Source organism: Monodon monoceros, unplaced genomic scaffold, assembly GCF_005190385.1.
Source record: "Monodon monoceros isolate NGI ecotype Baffin Bay Population unplaced genomic scaffold, NGI_Narwhal_1 Super_Scaffold_3, whole genome shotgun sequence".
Lineage (NCBI taxonomy): Eukaryota > Metazoa > Chordata > Mammalia > Artiodactyla > Monodontidae > Monodon > Monodon monoceros.
Genome location: NW_021703780.1, coordinates 32,148,461 through 32,167,724, shown reverse-complemented (window position 1 = coordinate 32,167,724; position 19,264 = coordinate 32,148,461). Strand labels below are relative to the sequence as shown.

At 54.5% G+C, this 19,264-nt stretch overlaps 2 protein-coding genes across 6 annotated transcripts in view; both read left to right on the top strand.

Moving 5' to 3' along the window:
• Positions 1-2,147: 2,147 nt before the first annotated feature.
• On the top strand, positions 2,148-11,679 carry SRF (serum response factor). 4 transcript variants are annotated; one of them, XM_029244007.1, is made up of 8 exons: positions 2,173-3,057; positions 3,970-4,044; positions 4,684-4,950; positions 6,424-6,685; positions 7,245-7,364; positions 8,415-8,606; positions 8,987-9,063; positions 9,289-11,679. In XM_029244007.1, the coding sequence occupies exons 1-8, from the start codon at positions 2,539-2,541 to the stop codon at positions 9,382-9,384; spliced, it is 1,608 nt and encodes a 535-aa protein (XP_029099840.1). In that variant the 5' UTR covers positions 2,173-2,538; the 3' UTR covers positions 9,385-11,679. The 4 variants fall into 4 exon arrangements, with proteins under 4 accessions (XP_029099843.1, XP_029099840.1, XP_029099841.1 ...); XM_029244008.1 differs by having other exon boundaries at positions 9,343-10,441; XM_029244010.1 differs by lacking the exon at positions 3,970-4,044 and having other exon boundaries at positions 2,148-3,057.
• A 1,148-nt stretch (positions 11,680-12,827) lies between these two features.
• Positions 12,828-19,264, top strand: part of CUL9 (cullin 9) — a 37,710-nt gene continuing 31,273 nt past the window's right edge. For both annotated transcript variants that reach the window (XM_029242493.1, XM_029242494.1), the window contains exons 1-7: positions 12,828-14,761; positions 15,317-15,471; positions 15,794-16,306; positions 16,824-16,959; positions 17,113-17,306; positions 17,626-18,025; positions 18,443-18,635. In XM_029242493.1, the coding sequence (XP_029098326.1) occupies positions 14,047-14,761; positions 15,317-15,471; positions 15,794-16,306; positions 16,824-16,959; positions 17,113-17,306; positions 17,626-18,025; positions 18,443-18,635 (2,306 nt within the window). In that variant the 5' untranslated portion in view covers positions 12,828-14,046. The remainder of the gene's footprint in view (positions 14,762-15,316; positions 15,472-15,793; positions 16,307-16,823; positions 16,960-17,112; positions 17,307-17,625; positions 18,026-18,442; positions 18,636-19,264) is intronic.

Genomic DNA, 19,264 nt, shown 5'->3' with positions numbered 1-19,264 from the left:
GCCCTGGGGTTCAGTGAACTGGGAGAGACGGCAGCCTCTGTGAAGGGAAGCTGAGTACTTTTGTCATCCTGGACCCCCTTCCCTGCGGACGTGGCAGACGGCTGTCGTCCTCTGCTGAGTGGAGTGCCACCGCTTAGGGCTGTCCACCCTGCGTGTCTAAAGTAGGTTTTTCAAATGGAAAAGTCTTTAGAAGCCAGGCAAGAATGAACCCCGATGGCTGTGATTTTGACTGTGTGGCTTAGACAAATCCCAAGCAAACGTTTGTGGCCCCTGAAGCCCGTCTGGAACCTATTTATCTATTTGACCTGTTCTTCCTCTTGAGCTAACACATTCCATATGTTTAACTACCTGTTGTGCAGAGTAAATTAGGAAAAGAGGAAAAAAAAAACCTCTTTAGAAAACTATTGGGAAAGCGGGGAGAGGAGGGCTCTTAATTCCTGTATTTAGGGGTTTGATGAACAAGCCATGTTTTTAGTATGTATGTGTATATGTATGTATATATACACACATGATATCTCACAAATCACTTGAACATACTTTATTTCAGTATTTTTCAGTCTTTGGATTGCGACTCACAGTAAGAAATGCATTTGACGTTGTCATCCAGTATACACACATTGAATCATATGAACCTGACAGTATCCTACCCTCTTGACCTATAAAATGGCAATTTTTTATGGTTCAAACTAAAAATAATGCAAAGAAAAGTTTTATGCAACAATATTTACTCTTGTCTCTTTTTTTTGAGAGCCATTACTTTATTAATTTAAATGCTGGTTGCAGTATACTAAATTGATTTTACTATCACTACCACTTTATTCACAACTGACTGCTTTATTTAATCTTCATAACACTTTTTAAGGCAGGAACCATCACCCTATGCCATCCCCTTAAACACAAGAGGCTGTTCATCCTAGGGACAAGGTGATTAACTCCCTAACCACCTACTTACACCACCACTGCACTTTATATCTCATCTAATCTTTTTAAGGACCTCATACCGACAATGAGTAATGTGGAGTTTGGAGAGGTCAAAAACTTGTTTCCAGGCACAGGGCTGGGAAGAGGCAGCTTCCAGATTTTAATAATTTCTGTAATAGTAAAGCTCAAGCTATTCGCACTGCCTTGGAGCTAAGAGCCAGACCCAGACCCTGAACCTGGGTTTTGCAGCACTGCACTTTTTTTTTTTCCTCCTATGGGCTTTGCTTGGCTTTCAAAAGAAGGGCGCGCGCGCGCGCGCGTGTGTGTGTGTGTGTGTGACGCATGCACTTGCTTGCTTGCTTAAACTTTCTGTCCGGCTACACTTTTTCCCAGGCCTTTGCACTGGTTGAGGGGTGGGCTTTATCCCCGCGACCACCCCCTCCCCCAGCCCAGGCCGCAGCTGGAAGTCTTTACAGATCATCATCTCTCCTCCCTGCCCCCATTGGGGACCGGGAGGCCGACTGTCTCCCCCGGTCTTTTCCAGATGTACGTCTGCCAAAGATCCCCGCCCCCCCCCAAAACCAGTATAGAGAATGATGAATGAGGACCGGGGAGCCGGCCTGGTGGGAAAGTGTCGTCCCCTTGAAAAGAGAGGGAAAGGGAAAGGAAGTGGTGGGGGGGGAGGGGAAGCGGTGGAGCAGAGAGGCCGCAGGGCGAAGAGTGTAGACAGCGGGGACACAAGCCCCCTTTGCTCCGTCAGTAACTTTGACTCCCTCGGGAAGGCGTGGGGAAATGCTCTAATCCCTGCAGTCCCTGGGAATTTGGGCTGCAAATCATTTACTGCAATCCGCACAACCCACTCAGGGACTATCCCAGTGTTAGCTTCCAGCCCTTCCAGCTCCGGGTTCCCAGTACCGCTCCCTCTCCTCCACAAGACTGCGCTCCAGTGCTCTTCCAGGCTTCCTCTGCCACAGGTTCCCCCCAATTCTCTACCATTCTCTGGTCAGGGGGGCGGAGTCGTATCTCCTCTCCTGTTCCTTTAAGAGGCGTCGGCTCCTCCCCTTTCGGAGTTGCCGTCTGACGCGTGATGACAGCAGCGAGTTCGGTATGTCTATGCAAATAAGCGCTCCCTGTGGGCCAATGGGGAGCGGAGGTGCTGGAACCGCGGACCAATGGGGCGGGGGTGCAGGGGCTCACCATATAAGGAGCGGCCTCGCCATAAAAGGAAACATTGTATCTCTTTATATGGGGGGAAGGGTCGGGGGATCCCTCGCCACCAGCGCGTGGTCCCGGCCCCCTCCACCCGCCGTCTCGGCCGCGGCCAGCAGCCCCTGCCCCCCGGGGGACGCTGACGGCCGCCGGGCGCGCCGCCCTAGAGTACGGACAGGGGGCGCTCCGCGCGGCCTGGGGCAACCCGGGCCACAGGGGCAGGAAAGTGAGGGCCCAGGTCGGCCCGGGCGTGCAGGGGCCCCGGGTTAGCAGCGGCAGCGGCGGCAGCGATAGCGGCGGCACTAAGCAGCAGCGGGAGCGCCGGGTTGAGCCGGGAAGCCGATGGCGGCGGCGGCGGCGGCACCGATTCCTCGCTGACTGCCCGTCCGCCCTCCTACTTTGAGCGCCATGTTACCGAGCCAAGCTGGGGCCGCGGCGGCGCTGGGCCGGGGCTCGGCCCTGGGGGGCAGCCTGAACCGGACCCCGACGGGGCGGCCAGGCGGTGGAGGCGGCGGCGGGACTCGCGGGGCTAACGGGGGCCGGGTCCCCGGGAACGGCGCGGGGCTCGGCCCGGGCCGCCTTGAGCGGGAGGCTGCAGCAGCAGCGACAACCACCCCGGCGCCCACCGCGGGGGCCCTCTACAGCGGCAGCGAGGGTGACTCGGAGTCGGGCGAGGAGGAGGAGCTGGGCGCGGAGCGGCGCGGCCTGAAGCGGAGCCTGAGCGAGATGGAGCTCGGCGTGGTGGTCGGTGGGCCCGAGGCGGCGGCGGCGGCCACTGGGGGCTACGGGCCGGTGAGCGGCGCAGTGAGCGGCGCCAAGCCGGGTAAGAAGACTCGGGGCCGCGTGAAGATCAAGATGGAGTTCATCGACAACAAGCTGCGGCGCTACACGACCTTCAGCAAGAGGAAGACGGGCATCATGAAGAAGGTACCGGGCCGGGAGGCTGGCTGGCCACGGGAGACCGGGAGGGTGGGGACGCGCAAGGGGAGCCCGGGAAGGAGGCAGAGCCGAGGCGGAGGTGAGAGGCGGCGAGTCCGCAGGAGGTGTGTGGGAGGGGATGGCTGTTGCCCCAGGAGGGTGAAAGGGGAGGGGCCGCCAGGGAAATGTGGGGAGAGGGGAGATGCCGGGAACGTCCGGAAAAGAGAGGAAAGGCGCCGAGGTGGGAGTGACGGGCGCCAGAGAGGAACGGGGCCCTCGTAGAGCGGAGGAGTGAGGAGTGGTAATGGGAGGCTGCGGGGCTGCCCGGGAGGTGGTTAATGAGACCCGGGGGTCAGTAGGTCCAGTGCGCTCTGGTGTTGGGGGGAAGGCGCCGGAAAAGCAGGGAGAAGAGAAGGTATGGGGGTGAGGAGGTTGGAGCTGCATAACAACAATGAGCGAACATGTGTGGGAGGAAGGTGGGCATCACTAGAGTAGTGCAGGCTGGAAGGATGGGCAGGGCTGATGACCGAATGGGGCTTAAGAGCCCCAGGTAAGGGAGCAGGGCAGGAGAACTGATGCTGCCCTGAGCATCAGAAACCAAGTCCTGAGATGGCCATGTGTCTTCCGTGCATCCACTGGAAGCTGGCATACTCCCTGCAGGACAGGCTTCAGAACCATTTGCCCTTGGAACAAGTGGGATTTCCAGCCCTAGGGAAAAATCTGTGCATGGAGTTTGGGGAGAAGGTTTGCAGAGGTACCTAGAAATGCCTCCTCTTCTAGCTGATTACCCAGTGAAAAGGATGAGGAAAGGAGTTGTCTTGGAGTATAGAAGATATGGGAAGGGATGAAAGCAGAGGAACTGGGAAACAAGAAGCTAGAACTCTGGGAACATTGGCCGGTGTTTATATTTATCCCATATAGAAACCAAGGCTGCTTCCAGTGGGTTGTGGAACTTTGTTGGGAGTGAGGATGCTACCTATGGGGCCATCCTTGAAGGTCTGTGAAGGTCCCCTTCCTGGGTTTATGGCAGGGTAGTAGCTGCTAATCTAGCTGCCATCTCCCCTCATTCCAGACACTGTTGAATCAAGACAAAGAAAGAGAAAAGGGGGAGCAGAGTATTATAGAGCAGGACAAAATGGCAACAGGTTAGTGCCTGTGCAGTTTCTGGGAAGAAACATGGGACATTTTAGAGCTTAGGTGGCCCCTTATCCCTAATATCTATGTGACTTCCAGTGCAGTAGCGACTTCATCCTGGTCCCTCTGACAGTGAAGACGTAGTGGGAGCCATCTCTTTGTGAGGCTCTGGGCACCAAGCTGTAGTGAGGAGCAGCTACCTGGGCCCCTCCATGTCTGCTGAGGTGTTATATGTTCTGTCACCGGGAGCTGTGGCTATTTGCTTGGGGTATCTGCAGGTCAGTGAGGCTGTTCCTCAAAAGAGAAGCATGGGGTTTTTCTACTCTTCAGCTCACCTTCAGATATCCTTCAGATAAGACCCCTATAGAGTCACTGGAGAGGAAGATAATTATGGGAGTGGGGGCTTGAGATCACTGTGTACTTCCCTCTCTTTCCCACTACCCAAGGAAGGTAGAGATTAAAAGTTTTGCTGACCTACCCATCTCCCCCCCCTACCCCCAGGCCTATGAGCTGTCCACGCTGACAGGGACACAGGTGCTGTTGCTGGTGGCCAGTGAGACAGGCCATGTGTATACCTTTGCCACCCGCAAACTGCAGCCCATGATCACCAGTGAGACTGGCAAGGCACTGATTCAGACCTGCCTCAACTCGCCAGACTCTCCACCCCGCTCAGACCCCACCACAGACCAGAGAATGAGTGCCACGGGCTTTGAAGAAACAGATCTCACCTACCAGGTGTCGGAGTCCGACAGCAGTGGGGAGACCAAGGTGTGTTTGGGTCCCCTGTCTGAGGGGAAGGAAGGGGAGGGACTTGACCGGCAGAGAGGGGAAGGGGTCTCTCTCCCTCGCCCAGGACAGGTGGATAGGTGCCTACTGATGTGGAGTGGAGCCGGGTTAGTGCCCCGCATCTTAGGATACAGGTGTCCATCCTCTCTATCCTGACAGGAGGCTGGCCCCCTAGATAAGCGGGCGGCCTCCGTGCCCATATAAGGCCGGCTCCGGCTCCACGCCGGCCTCCCGCCTGCAGCCCGCCTGCCTGGCAGGGCCCTTGCATTCCTCCCGCCAGCTGTCTCCCTGCTGGGGGCGGGGGCGTCGCTTAGCCCTGCCCTCCTGGCCGCCTGGGTGGCCGGGGAGTAGGAAGGGAGTGCTCATGGGTTCCAGGGTCCTGGGAAGCCAGCACTGTCAGCAGGCAGGCTGGCTGACTAGGCTGGAGACTATCTTACTAGCCAGCCGCCTGCCTCTTCAGGATGTCCGGGTCTGCGCGCGTTAGGGAGTGTATTCGCCCGGCTGCTAGGGATGCCAGCCGTGGTTACGCCTCCCCCTTCCTTTTCCCGGTAAGGAGAGGGGGCGGAGCTTCCTCCCTTGCTGCTCTGGGGAGCTCCACCTTCTGTGTGGCCCTTCACTAACTGGCCAATCGGAGGAAGCAGCACTGTTTGCCTTAGCAACGCCTTCGCCAATCAGGGGCTTCAAGCTCCACTGCTTAGCAAACATCCCGCGCTGACCCAGCTCCAGTATCGGAGCCCCCTCAGTTCTCTGGGCCTGGTTCTCAGCTCGTGGCTTCCTCCTTCCTCTTCTAAGAACAAAGCCTCCCTGAGGGGCGAGTCAGTGCTCTAGGCTCCCCACTCTTTTAGCAGTAGGGCTAATTTATTCCCATGAAATTTTGCTGAACGAATAAATTCTTTTGGTGCTTCCTTGCCAAACCCCCAAGATCGCTCTCAAACCCTAAATTCCCTGAAAAACTGTCGGTCCCTGTCTCAGAAGCCTGGCAATTCAGATCTGGAAGGACCCTTTTAAGGATGACATAGTAGCCCAGCCCCCTCATGTTTACAGAAGAAGAAAATTGAGGCTTAGAAAGAAGAGGTTTTCCAAGCGTCACACAGGATATCATTGCCAGAGCTGGGAACAGACCTCAGGTGACATTATCATTGTCATCATTATAAGAGCAGCAAATACTGCTTTTTTTTATGAGCCAGGCACTATTCTAAGTGTTTTACATATGTTAACCTCTTTAATCTTCACAACACCTATGGGGTAGGTATTATCCTTCTTTTACAGACAGAAGACTAAAGAAAAAAGCTCAGCAGCTCAATAACTTGTCTAAGAGTCAGGCTGCAGGTAAATGGTGGACTTGGGATTTGAACGCAAGCACACTGGTTCCATTCTGGGCTGTCAACCCACACAGTTTCTTGAAGGGACAGGGTCTGGTAGAGGCTCACCACTCCATCTTTACTCTGGGTGTAGGATACACTGAAACCGGCCTTTACTGTCACCAACCTGCCGGGTACCACCTCCACCATCCAGACAGCACCCAGCACCTCTACCACCATGCAAGTCAGCAGCGGCCCCTCCTTTCCCATCACCAACTACCTGGCACCAGTGTCTGCTAGCGTCAGCCCCAGTGCTGTCAGCAGTGCCAACGGGACTGTGCTGAAGAGTGCAGGCAGTGGCCCTGTTTCCTCTGGGGGCCTCATGCAGCTGCCTACCAGCTTCACCCTGATGCCTGGTGAGTCACAAGGGGCAAACTGAGCATGCTGAGAGTGGGTTTAGGGCTGACACAAGGAGAATGAATTTCCTCACTCAGGAGGAGGGTGAACAGGGGCCAGAGCCTGAGAGAAGCCTCTTATGTCCCATTGGTAGGCACTGGGTCCCTCCCCACTGGGACTTGAACTATCCTTGTCAGTAAGTTTCAGCCATATGCTCCGGCCTTGTCTAGCAAGCCAGCCCTGTGCCTCCATTGCCACAAGGACAGCAGACATTCTACCACTTCCTTACCTTGACTGGAAGGCAGATCATGTCCTTGATGGGTCAGTGCCTGCTCCTGTGTCAACTGAAGAGGGTAGAGTCAGGGCCTAGGGCAGGAGGAGGAGGGAAGGGCAAGAGCAGAGTGTGGAAGCCCCTGGAGACAAGATTCTGGTCATGAAGGGCCTCTTTGGCTCCCAGGAAAGATAGTGATGGGAGTCGGGGATAGAATGCCAGACCTTGGGCCTGGGGGTGTTTGAGGGTGCTTGGTGCAGGTGGTGGCTGGGTAGGACAGAGCACGAGTAAGTCTCTGTGTCTCATAGGTGGGGCAGTGGCCCAGCAGGTCCCAGTGCAGGCCATTCAGGTGCACCAGGCCCCACAGCAAGCGTCTCCCTCTCGCGACAGCAGCACAGACCTCACGCAGACCTCCTCCAGCGGGACAGGTATAGCTCGAAGCTCTGTCACCTCCCTGCTCTGCCTCCTTCATGAGGCCTAGCAGCAGGTGCCCAGCAGTATCCATCCCATAACTAAGGTCAGAGAATTTCTTAATGTGGAGACTGAGGCTTTTGGGTTAACCCTTACCCTAATCCTTATGAGAAAGTCAGGTGAGGATGGTTGGGTTTTGACTCCTGCCCTGCAGTAGGGCTGTGGATTTCAGGAAGAAATTAGGGACCATTGAAGCTACACTCCTTACTTAGGTGAGAAGCCTGAGGCCCAGAAAGGAGAAGTTACTTGCCCAAAGACATGTTTGCTCAATTACCAGGAAGGACTTCTAGAGTAGTTGTCTCCTTGTTGGGAGGGTGTTCTAGGTTTTGAGTAACCATAATTCCCCTCTGTGTCTCTAGTCATTTCAGAAATGACGAGACACTTTCAAAATAAAAGTACTTTTAAGTACTTTAAGTTATTTGCAACCTTGTTACACGAAGTTTGGTCTGTGGAAAGAGGACCAGTATCACAGCATCACCTGGGAGCTTGATAGAAATGCAGACTCTTTAGCCTCACCCCAAACTTACTGAATCAGAATCCACACTTTTAACAAGTTCCCCCGGTGACTGTATGCACGTTAACATTGGAGAAGTGCTTATTTAAAAGCTGAATCTGTTAGCCACATGTTGAGGAAGAGGGAAGAGGAGTGAGAACAAGTGAAAAACGGGATGAGGGAGCTCTCTAAAAGAAGAGTATCTGAGTTTCCTTGGGTTGGGTCAGTCATTGTAATCTTTGCTTTTCCCAGGGCCTTGGGGTCTTGGAACAGAGCAGATAGATAATGGAATAGAACGATGTGATAGGATACACTTAAAGGTTGGTGTGGTTGTGTTCAAGAAAAAATAAGGATATTCTTAGTTGATGACAGGGAACCGAGGAATAAGTTTTATCTAGCTTTTGACCTGGGAAATGGCAAGAGGGCTCCGGAGGCCTGGGGTTCCCGGGGGTGGGATGGGGGATGTTAATATGGACCAGTGCCGACCTCCCTGACGGGTGTTTGTGTTTGCCAGTGACGTTGCCCGCCACCATCATGACGTCATCTGTGCCCACAACTGTGGGAGGCCACATGATGTACCCCAGCCCCCATGCAGTGATGTATGCACCCACCTCGGGCCTGGCTGATGGCAGCCTCACCGTGCTCAATGCCTTCTCCCAGGCACCATCCACCATGCAGGTGTCCCACAGCCAGGTCCAGGAGCAAGGTGAGTTTTGGGGGGGCAGGGCTGCCAAAAGGAGGGCCATTTCCTCCCTTACACACACACACACACTCAAATGCCTCCCCCAACTCAGATGCACACACTCACACATACCCAAACCAGGTGCTCACACATATACCTACACATTTACACACACTTACAGATGCTTGCACACATACTCCAGCACCCAGGCTGTCCACTTGGACACTCATGCACACTTGAACACCCACACCCACATACATACTTAGACACATTTGGACACTTACCTTTGGGCACTTACATCTGAGACTCACCCAGTCACTTGTGCATTTATCACCACACCTCCAAGATCTGGAAGTTTCTCTTGAGCAAGTGATTTGAGTTTCTCCTGTGGCTTTTTAATGCAGGTGGCGTCCCCCAGGTGTTCCTGACAGCGCCATCTGGGACAGTGCAGATCCCTGTTTCTGCAGTTCAGCTTCACCAGGTAGGTGGGGGCACCTTTCACCCCAGTCAGCCAGCCCCTTCTTTATCTTGACCTCAGGGATTCCATTACTGGGTGGTCCAAGCCAAGATCCTTAGCCGAGAGGCCTATCCATTTTCCTGGTCAGGCCTGTGTGGTGGGCAGGCAGGCAGGTGAGCAGGGGGCAGCCTGAGCTGGCTGGTCAGTTCCAGCCCCCTACGTCTTCCTCACACATCCCCTTCCCTCCAGATGGCTGTGATAGGGCAGCAGGCCGGGAGTAGCAGCAACCTCACCGAATTACAGGTGGTGAACCTGGATGCCGCCCACAGCACCAAGAGTGACTGATCCGCTGCCGCCCTGGACAGATGGCCCAAGGGACGGCACCACTTATTTATTGTTGCCTTTTCACGTTTTCTTTACACACACGTTGACGGGCCGCAGGAGGGAGGCGGGGAGGAGCAGTGGGCAGCCACAGGACTGAGCCCTCTCACTCCAGCCAAAGAAATGGGCCAGCCTGCCCTCCACCCCATCCTCCCTCACCCTCCCCTCCTTCTAGCTCCACCTCCCATCTCTGTTGATGGTGGGGCTGTCCTGCCTCCTCAGACTCCCCTTGCCAGCTTGGCTCCGTGTTTGCCATGAGTATTAGCTTACCCAATGGGACCGTGCTCCCCCTCCCACACACAGGTCTCTGTGGGACGAGGCACTGTGTCCCCCTGAGGAAGCAGTCGGGGTCCTCTCCCCAGCCTCCTTGCTGACCCCACGTCAGCTCTGCGTCTGCCACAGGCTGGGTCAAAAGAGCCCTAACCCTGCCCCTCAGGGAGCCAGCTGGGGAGATGGGGCTTCTTCCCTCAAGACTTGCCCGTGCCTGTGGCCCCTGCAGCTCCTGAGTAGCGGGGCCTGTGCACAGAGCAGATTCCTGGGGTGACCTGCCCTGCCCAGCCGCTCCCCTCGGAACTCCGGGGGCTACTGGGTTGGAGGGAACCACCGGTGTTCCCTCTCCCCCTGTCTTCCCCCACCCCGTCCTCCCAGCTGCTTTACTTAAAGTTGATTTTGAACTTTTTATTTGAGGAGACGAAGTGAAAACAAATCTATAAATATATATTTTTAAAATATTTAACTTTTTTTTATGGCGTTTTTCTCGTCCCCCTCCCTGGCCAAGCTCCCCTTCCCTGGGGAGCCCTGGGGCTCCCTGGAGCTGGCTGGGCTTCTGGGGACAGAGCTGCCCCATGAGCTTGGGGCCCGCCAGTGTATGGGGGAGATGCTGGGATCACCCGGTCCTGGGTTGTTTCCAGGAGAAACCCGGGGGAGGGGCCCTCAGGCCATGCCCCAACGGGGTGGGGAGGGTGACCCACAGCTCTGGGCCTCTTTTTGTCCTTCAGGGCTGTTGCTAGGGAGAGGGAAAAGGGAGACCAAATGTGGGGATGGGGGTGGGAGGGTGTCAGAGGCAACCGACTTCATTTGTGCCACACGCATGGGCATTGCAGCCTTGTGTGCCCCCAGGCCTGCAGCTGCCTGGGGCCCAAGTTGCAGTGAGCAGGGTGGGGTCTGGGAGGGGGCGGAAGGCAGGAATGGGGGGGCAGAAGAAATGGGAGCAGCTCTTGGGCTGAGTGTGGGTATAGGGGAGCCAGAAATGGCAGCTCTCCCAGGGAGTGAGCAGCTACTGTAACTTTTTAAAATTAAGACAAAAAGCCTTGAAGAAAATGACTTTATTTTTCTAAGTGTAACCTCAGTATTTATGTAATTTGTACAGGGGCCGTGCCCCACCCCCTCTACCTGCTTTGGGGTAGACCTTGAGGGTGGGCCAACATAGGGGGAGGGTCTTTTACCCTGTGTCAGAGCCTACCTTTACCACCTGTATCCAGAGAGGGAGCTTTTTCAGAACAGGGCAGCGGTGGAGTGGAGTTTTATTAACCCCTTAGGACTGCCTTCAGTAGGAACAAGCCTGCTTCTGTGATTAGGTGAAGGGGTGGGGGAAATTTTTACGCACAGCCTAGTTATCAAGGGGGTGATTTGCCGACATGTTTGAGAACCTCCGAACCTCTAACCCCCGTTGCTGTCTTGCCCCAGTTCGGAGTGCCAAGATGGAAGTCATCTTTCTGGCTTTCTCCTGGAGGTAGCTGGGGGCTTATGGGTGGCTTACAAGACTGGGGCATGGCAAATCAGGGGCTAGAGAGTGGGGGATCTTGGGACTCAGGTCTGTAACTGCCCAGCCCCTTTTCTCTGCTCTTGTTTTCACTCCACCATCACTCACTCACTCCCCCCTCTCACCCAGGGGAGGAGACCTTGATGAATTCCTCCTCTCCTTCCCACAAAAGACAGACCCAGTGAGTGAATCAGGCAAAGTGCTTATAATGTGTGTTGTGTGAGCGTGGCCTTGGGAGAACATGTGTGCGTCAGGGATGAGGTGGCATTTATATGTGCAGCGACCCTTGGTGTTTCCCTTCCTTGGTGGCTCTGGGGTGTGTGTGTGTGCCTGAGTGAATGTGTGTGTGTGAATGTGGGGTGTGTATGTTAGTGGTTTCTACTTCCCTGGGATGCTGACCCAGGAATAGTGGACATGGTCACAGTCCTATGTACAGAGCTTTCTTTTGTATTAAGAAAAAATACTCTTTCAATAAATGTATCATTTTTGTGCACAGACTGTGGGGTCTTTGCCTTTGTTTTCCCATATTGGAGGGAGGGAGGTGTGAACACGAATCAAACCCCAAAAGTTGCTGCTCTGAGAAGCAAGCCTGTCTGTTTGATGAAATGCTAAGGGTTGCTTTGGGCTGTTGAAATTCTAGGATTATACTTGAGGAACATTTCCAGGGGGGCTCGGGCATTTATCTTTGGCCCCAGCTGTGCTAGGTGCTTAGGTCAACACAGAGAGGAGCAATTTTAATTAATAGGAAAAGTGACGCAACCAATCCAAAGCATCGGGTTTGGGAAACTCAAGGCCACGTGACCTAGTGCAACATAAGAGGAAAGCCCTAGGGTGGGAGTGTGAGTTTCAGTGGGGGATGAGGAAGGCAGACCTAGTGAAGGGGAGGGAGGGCTTCAAAGTTGATATTGGATGGAAAGGGCTGCCTACGGCTGCTGAGAAAAGAGCAATGTGACCACTACCCCGGCAACGCGGGCAACCGCCCACTCACCCCTCCCCCGGCCGCTCGCCCCAGTGCAGCAGCCCCCGAGTACTACGCATGCTCCGCTTGCGCGCTGCGCTGCTGCCGCGCTCGGCTGTGGGCCGCGGTGGGACCCGTAGCTGCCCGGCAGTGCGTGCACTCGCGACGTGACCCGGAAGGGAGCTGCTGAGGAGGCGGGGCCAGGACGGCGGGGCCGGGACGGAGGGACCAGGACGGCGGGGCCGGGACGGCAGGACCAGCGCTGTGTCCCAGCAGGGCCGAGCCGGGCGGTGGGAGGTGAGAGGAGAGTTCTGCGACGGCCCGGTCCCTGCCTCGTTCCCTCCCCGGTCCCTTGCCCACTCTCCGTGGGGCTGACGATAGGAGCCAGGTCTTGCTGAGATTCGTTCGGACCAGTCAGCCTCCTGCGACCGCGCCTCTCCATCCTCACCCCGCCCCCCAAGCCCGTTCCTGTGGCGATACGGGCCTCCTCTACGGCCCCTGGGCCTGCAAGCTCGGGCCTGAACTTGCCACCTACGCCTACCTGCTGTCTCATCCCCGCATCCAGACCTCGACTCCACACCTCAGTTTATTGCTCCTGTTCTAAGCCCTCCCTCCCCCCCCCTTTAGGCGTTTCCGATGGTGTTACTTCACTCTGCTCCTCAGTTGTCCATCGCACATCTCTGGTTACCTCCCTGTCCTGCCCCCCATGCTAACTGGACCCCTACCCCCATCGAGGTCCACATCCCATGTTTCCCCTCCTCTTCACGCCTTCTATTCTCATCTTCTATCCCTGTACCCCAACATGACCCCTGCCCTGATCACCATTTCTTCATCTTGGTTTATCCTCCGTTCTTATCCTCATCATTCCCTGTTGTCCCCCACTGCTTCATAGTGTTCCCTGACCACTAGCATAGCCATCACCCCACACGTATTTATAATCCTTTCTGGCTTAACAGCGTTCCGTTTATCTGGGGACTGATCCTACCTTCTCCTCTAAGAATAATAATATTAGATTCTGTTTACTAAGCGCTCACTGTATGTTAGAGGCTGTTCTAAATGCTTTATGTAGTGATTTTAGTTTTTACAACAACTTCGTGAGTTGGGTATGAATATTATTACCATCTTTCAGAGGAGGGGACTGAGGCGTAGAAGTTAAGTAACTTGTCCAAAAGCATGCACACAGTAAGTGAAAGAGCCAGAATTCAGAGTCCCATTTATCTGACTCTGAATCTGTACTGTTGATATATTGCCTCTCTAGAATCTCTACTGTCTCCTGACCTCATTCCCTAGCCTTCAACTCCATGATTACTACCTCTGTCTATAACTACCTGACTTAGAGCCTCACCGTACCTATTGCATAAGTGCAGGGTGGGACCTGGTTTTTTTCTCCCATGATTTTACTTGGCCCCCTAGTCCCCTCCCCCTTTCACAATATTCTCATACCCCTTTCCCATCCAGCCATCTGCACGTGGGGGCCTCCTTTCATCTCTGTTCTCTGTGTCTGCCGTGGCCCACCCTTTTATATCCACAGTCCAGTTTTACCCTGTCATTTATACTCCTTGTCCTGCCACTTCCCCATCCTGACTTTCCTGGCTTGTTCTGGCCCCACTGTCTCAGAGGCTGCTGTCCTACCTGCTCACCCGTGTCATCCTTCTAAGTCCTGATCTGTACCCCTCAGCCACCCTACTGTTCTGCCCAAATTGTCCTGATTAACTGTCAACTCTTCTTGTTACCTTGCCTTTTATTCTTCTCATACTCTTTTGTAATTTCTTCTATTTCTTAAATCTTTTCATTTCCTTCTATCGCCGTTTTTCACTCCATTCTCCTTCTCTTATAAATCCCAAAGTGTGTTCAAGTTATTCATTCCATCCTATTCTTGGCCTTTTCTCTTTGGCCTCTAAATTCCATGCAACCTACCAATCACCACCCACCCTGTCTACGCCTCAAGATTCCACCCCCTTCACGTAGCCTTTTCCCTTTCCAACACAGCCTCTGTCTTTCTCCTTGTGTGTCCCAGGAAGTCAGGATGGTGGGGGAACGGCGCCCTGGGGACCTCATGGTGCCCTTGGGGCCCCGGCTGCAAGCATATCCTGAAGAACTTCTTCGACAGCGGCCTGGGCATGATGGGCGTCCTGAATACCTGATCCGATGGAGTGTCCTGAAGTGTGAGGAAGTGGGAAGAGTGGGTGTGGAAGAGGGCAAGGCAGAGCACATCCTCATGTGGCTGTCAGCCCCTGAGGTCTACGCCAACTGCCCCATGTTGTTAGGTGAGCGGGTATTACCTAAGGGACCTCAGCATGAAACAGCTGGGGGTTCCGGAAGCTTTCCCCGAGATCCGGGAGGCCTGGATGATGTGGCAGTGGCAGAGATGGAGGCTGATGTGCGGGCGCTGGTGCGCAGGGCTGCCAGGCAGCTGGCAGAAGGTGGGACCTCGAGCCTCACGGCCGCTGTGCTCCACACCATCCACGTGCTCAGCGCCTACGCCAGCATCGGGCCCCTCACTGGTGTCTTCAGGGAGACAGGCGCCCTGGACCTGCTCATGCACATGTTGTGCAACCCTGAGCCTCAGATCCGTCGGAGTGCGGGCAAGATGCTGCAGGCACTGGCAGCCCATGATGCTGGTAAGAGACAGCCAGGGGAAGAAGGTAAACACTGGGGAGAATGAGGCTACAGGAGTAAGAACAGGAAGAGGAGGGATTTCCCAGCTCTGTAAGAATACCTAGTATTTGGTGGACATCAGTTTCATTGCAAAGGGAAAAATATAAACTAAGCTATCACAGGTGCGTAAACAGGATAAAATGATAGCACCTGGTTTATCTGTCCATTCTCAGTGCAGTGGCAGAGAAGAGAAGGGAATAAGTTTATATTTTTAAACTGGTTTGAGATTTGTTAGTTGGTTATGAAATCAGTTTGGTGGGTTATAACCAACATTTTTTAAAATGTAACACATCAGTACATGGCACTTAGTAGTGTAGGTTTTGTAACCTGAAATATATGTTTCGGTTTCATATGTGTACACTTGTATTAGGTTACCATGTAAAATGTGTGTGTTCCTGTGAGTCTCAGTCACAGAGAAGCTTGAAAGCCTCTGGGGGTAGGGGATAGAGAGTCTGGGGGAAGGCAGTGGGTAAGTAGTGGGGATTGAGGAGAAAATACAGATTGGGTGTGGATTACAGGGAGTCGGGCTCACGTCCTTCTGTCACTGAGCCAGCAAGATGGCATCGAGCAGCACATGGATTTTGACAGCCGCTATACTTTGCTGGAGCTGTTTGCAGAGACCACGTCTTCTGAGGAGCACTGCATGGCCTTTGAGGGCATTCATCTGCCTCAGGTACCCTGGCAGCTGTGGGGGAAATGCTTTGTACAAGGCCTATGGCATCATTTCTGAAAATGTGGTACAGGACTGCGTCAGCCTGGGGAGCTTATTAAAATGAAGGTTCGTGCTACCCTCCCCACTCAGAATCTCTGAGATGAGAATCAGGAATCTCTGTTTTAGGGTACTCCTTGTGTGTTTCTTCTATAAATCACAGTTTGAGAACTACAGGTATGGGGATGAGGCCTTTATCTTTTTCTGGAGAGGGTGATATTGAGGGGAAAGGAGAGGGGCTAAAGCCGGGAGAAGAGGAGCCTACACCATGGACTGTGTCCTCCAGATCCCAGGAAAGCTGCTCTTCTCCCTGGTGAAACGATACCTATGTGTCACTTCCCTGCTGGATCAGCTGAATAACAGTCCAGAGCCAGGGACTGGAGACCGAGGCTCCCGACCCTCAAGGGAGGATTTTGGCCGGGAGAAAAGCCGGGGGCAGCGGGAGCTGGAGTTCAGTATGGCTGTGGGCAACCTCATCTCAGAGCTCGTGCGGAACATGGGCTGGGCCCGGAACCTCAGTGAACAGGCCGCATCGCCACCCCGGCCAACCCGGTCCATCTTTCAGCCCGGCATTTCAGGCCCCAGCCTTTTACTCCCCACCAACGTCGCCACCCCCAGGAGGCAAGGGCGGGCCTTCCGCCAGCGCGCTGGATTCTCTAGCCGTAGTGGCTACGGCGAGTACGTGCAGCAGACCCTGCAGCCGGGCATGCGAGTGCGGATGCTGGACGACTACGAGGAGATCAGTGCCGGGGACGAGGGCGAGTTCCGGCAGAGCAACAATGGCGTGCCCCCTGTGCAGGTGAGCAGAGCGCGGTGGCGGGCCACCGTTGGGGGTCTGTGTTGGGTGGGGCATAGCTGGGGCATCCACACGGGACTACTGCAGGCCACCCAAGGAGAAAACCCCAAGAAAATTGGAATGGTTTAAAGGGGGTCAGTGGTGGAGAGGGGGGCTGTTTGGAAGGCTGAGAAAATCTGGCAGGAGTGGGTGGGCTGTGAGGTCAAGGAAACAGTTCTTCCTTCCCACCCAGGAAGCAGAGCTGACATGTTCACACACCCTGACCCCCACCAGTGGAGCTGGCTAGGAGGGAGTGTGGGTGCGGAGGCCATCCGGATTAGGAAGAGATGAGAGGCAGGGCCTGCCTGGTAGGGGAAGGGAGCCTTTTGCTGAACGGAGGTTTCCCAAGCCTAGCCAGGTGTGCCCCTGAGGACTGTGTGCCCAGGTCTGGGTCCAGCCATGTCTTCTCCAGCCTGCACAGCTCAGGGTTCACAGGGCTGAGCCCTCTTGTCTTCTCTCTTTCTTTCTCCCTCCATGCTAGGTCTTTTGGCAGTCAACGGGCCGTACCTACTGGGTGCACTGGCACATGCTGGAGATCCTGGGCCCCGAGGAAACTGCTGAGGATATGGCCTCAGCAGCTGTGGAGAAGGGGGCGGGGACTGCTGTGTTGGGCACAGGTGAGCCGTGGAGGGAGGGGACATGGACGTCGTGTCTCTGAACAGAGGAGGAGTGGCTGGAATGAAGCCCTTCCCGACCAGGAACTGCCCCACAGATTCAGAAATTGAGTCTGTTCCTGGTGGAGCTGAGGCCCCTCATGCCTGTCTCCTCAGCACTTCCCTCCTGGGACTGGAAGCCGGTGGATGGGCTCTACTCTTTGCCCTACCTCCAGCCCGAGCCTCAGAAGAACGAGGAACTGGGATACCTGACCCAGGCTGAGTGGTGGGAGCTGCTCTTCTTCATCAAGAAGTTGGATGTGTGTGAGCAGCAGCCAATTTTCCAGAATCTTCGGGAGAACCTGGATGAGGTATTACAGGCCTGTGATACCTGGGGGGTTTGCAATGGCATTGGAGGCGGGATCCTCTAAGGTAGTTTGCCATATGGGACTGCCTAGGGGAAGGCTGAAGCGAGAGGTTAGAGAGCCCGGCGGTGGGGGGGGGGGGGGGGCTGGTGGGGGGGGGGGGGGGGGGGGGGGGGGGGCCGGTTGGGGGAGGAGGCAAATGCTGGGAGGGTCTAGTATGTAGCAGGTGTGCAAGGCACGGTGGGAGGTGGCCGCCCTTCTGTTCCTGTCCCCAAGGCCTTTGCGTCTGCTCCTTCCTAAAAAATACATACCATTCTGTTGCCAGACCCTGGGTGAGAAGGCCCTAGGTGAAATCTCCGTGCCCATAGCGATGGCTGAGGGTCTGCTGCAGGTTCTCAGTAATCGGTTTGAGGGCAGCGCCCTCAGCGACCTGCTCAACTCTCAGATCTACACCAAGTATGGGCTGCCACCCAAGGCACTGAGCAGCTCGTCGTCTTCACGAAGTCACTCCAGTTCTCCAGTTCTGGAAGAGGAGTCCAAGTCAGAGGCCAACTTCTCAGAGGAAGAGGCTGAGTCCCCCAAAGCAAAGCCCCTTAAGTTAGAGGCAGAGCCTGCCAGGGGGAAAACTGAGCCCCCCATGGCGCAGAGTGATTCACAGCTGTTTAACCAGCTTCTGGTGACTGAGGGGATAGCTCTGCCCGCCGAGATGAAGGAGGCAGCCAGTGGTGAGTCAGGTGCTGGGAGGGGAGGGCAAAGAGGTTGGAGCAAGTCCCGGGTGGTCCCCAGAGAAGTGGGTAGTCAGGGCAGAGGGCAAGCCGTGGACAGGGGTCACTTTTGTATGGGAAAATGCTTTGGAAGCGTGCATCCATTTTCCTTCCTTCGACCTTGATTATCGGTAATTGATCACTGCTCCCTTTCTTCAGTATCCCTGGAAAAGGAGGGTCCATATTCCAGAGTACTGTCATCTTCATTGCTTGACTATTAAATCCCTCACACAGAATTGGGAAAGTTCTAGGTGCAAGCTACAGTAGTGAACAGTGCGTTAAAATGTCAGTAGGATAACTGGACTTGACCTTTAAAGACTTCCAATGTGAAGGTGCCACAGTTTTTTGAAGGCAGTGCCTTTCCCTCACCGCTTTCAGAAATGGCTAGAGCCTTGCGGGGTCCTGGGCCACGCAGTTCCCTGGATCAGCATGTGGCAGCGGTCGTGGCCACTGTGCAGATATCCAGCTTGGACACAAATCTGCAGCTTTCGGGACTCTATGCCCTCTCTCAGGCCGTGGAGGAAGTCACTGAACGGGACCACCCTCTGGTCAGTCCCGACAGATCCCTAAGGTTAGAACCGTGGAGAGGTGGAGGGGGTTATGGTTTAAGCTGTCAGTGGGGGAGGATGGTTGGGGAGGGAAGGAGCTATGAGATCAAGAGTTAGAAAGGCTAGGAGGAAAGAAGGGTCAGCCTGAGGGGTAGCTGAGCAGGAGGGTGGAATATTAACGATGGTTAATATTCTTGGAGCATTTGTTCAGTGCCAGGCCTTGTGCTTAAAATTTTATAAGCATTCTCTCATTAAATCCTTCTATCTCCAGAGGAGAACTTGATGCTGTTCTTACCCATTGTGTGGGTCAGGAACTGAGGCTTAGAGAATTTAAGTAACTTGCCCAGTTTCACAGATAACAGAGCCAGGATTCAAATCTAGGTCCTTTTGGCTTTTGAGCTTGAGTTTTCTTTTCTTTTTTCTCCCCTCTTTTTCCCCCCTCCCTACTTTCTATCTATTAAAAGAATTTTAAATACTTCTTAGTTGTACAAATAATACACAACTGCATTCTTATTTTAAAAGATCTAAAGCGTATGAAAGACCAGAATGAAAAGGCAAGGTCCGTTTTTACCACTGTTGTCATGTCCCAGCACATATCCTTCAGACCTTATAGAGATTGACATTTGTTAGTGTGTTTTCTGAGTTTGTGTTT

Coding starts and splice junctions, on each gene's coding strand:
- SRF (XM_029244007.1), top strand. CDS start 2,539: ATGTTACCGAGCCAAGCTGGGGCCGCGGCGGCGCTGGGCCGGGGCTCG. Junction 3,058..3,969: donor AGACGGGCATCATGAAGAAG/GTACCGGGCCGG, acceptor TATCCCATATAG/AAACCAAGGCTGCTTCCAGT. Junction 4,045..4,683: donor CTATGGGGCCATCCTTGAAG/GTCTGTGAAGGT, acceptor CCCTACCCCCAG/GCCTATGAGCTGTCCACGCT.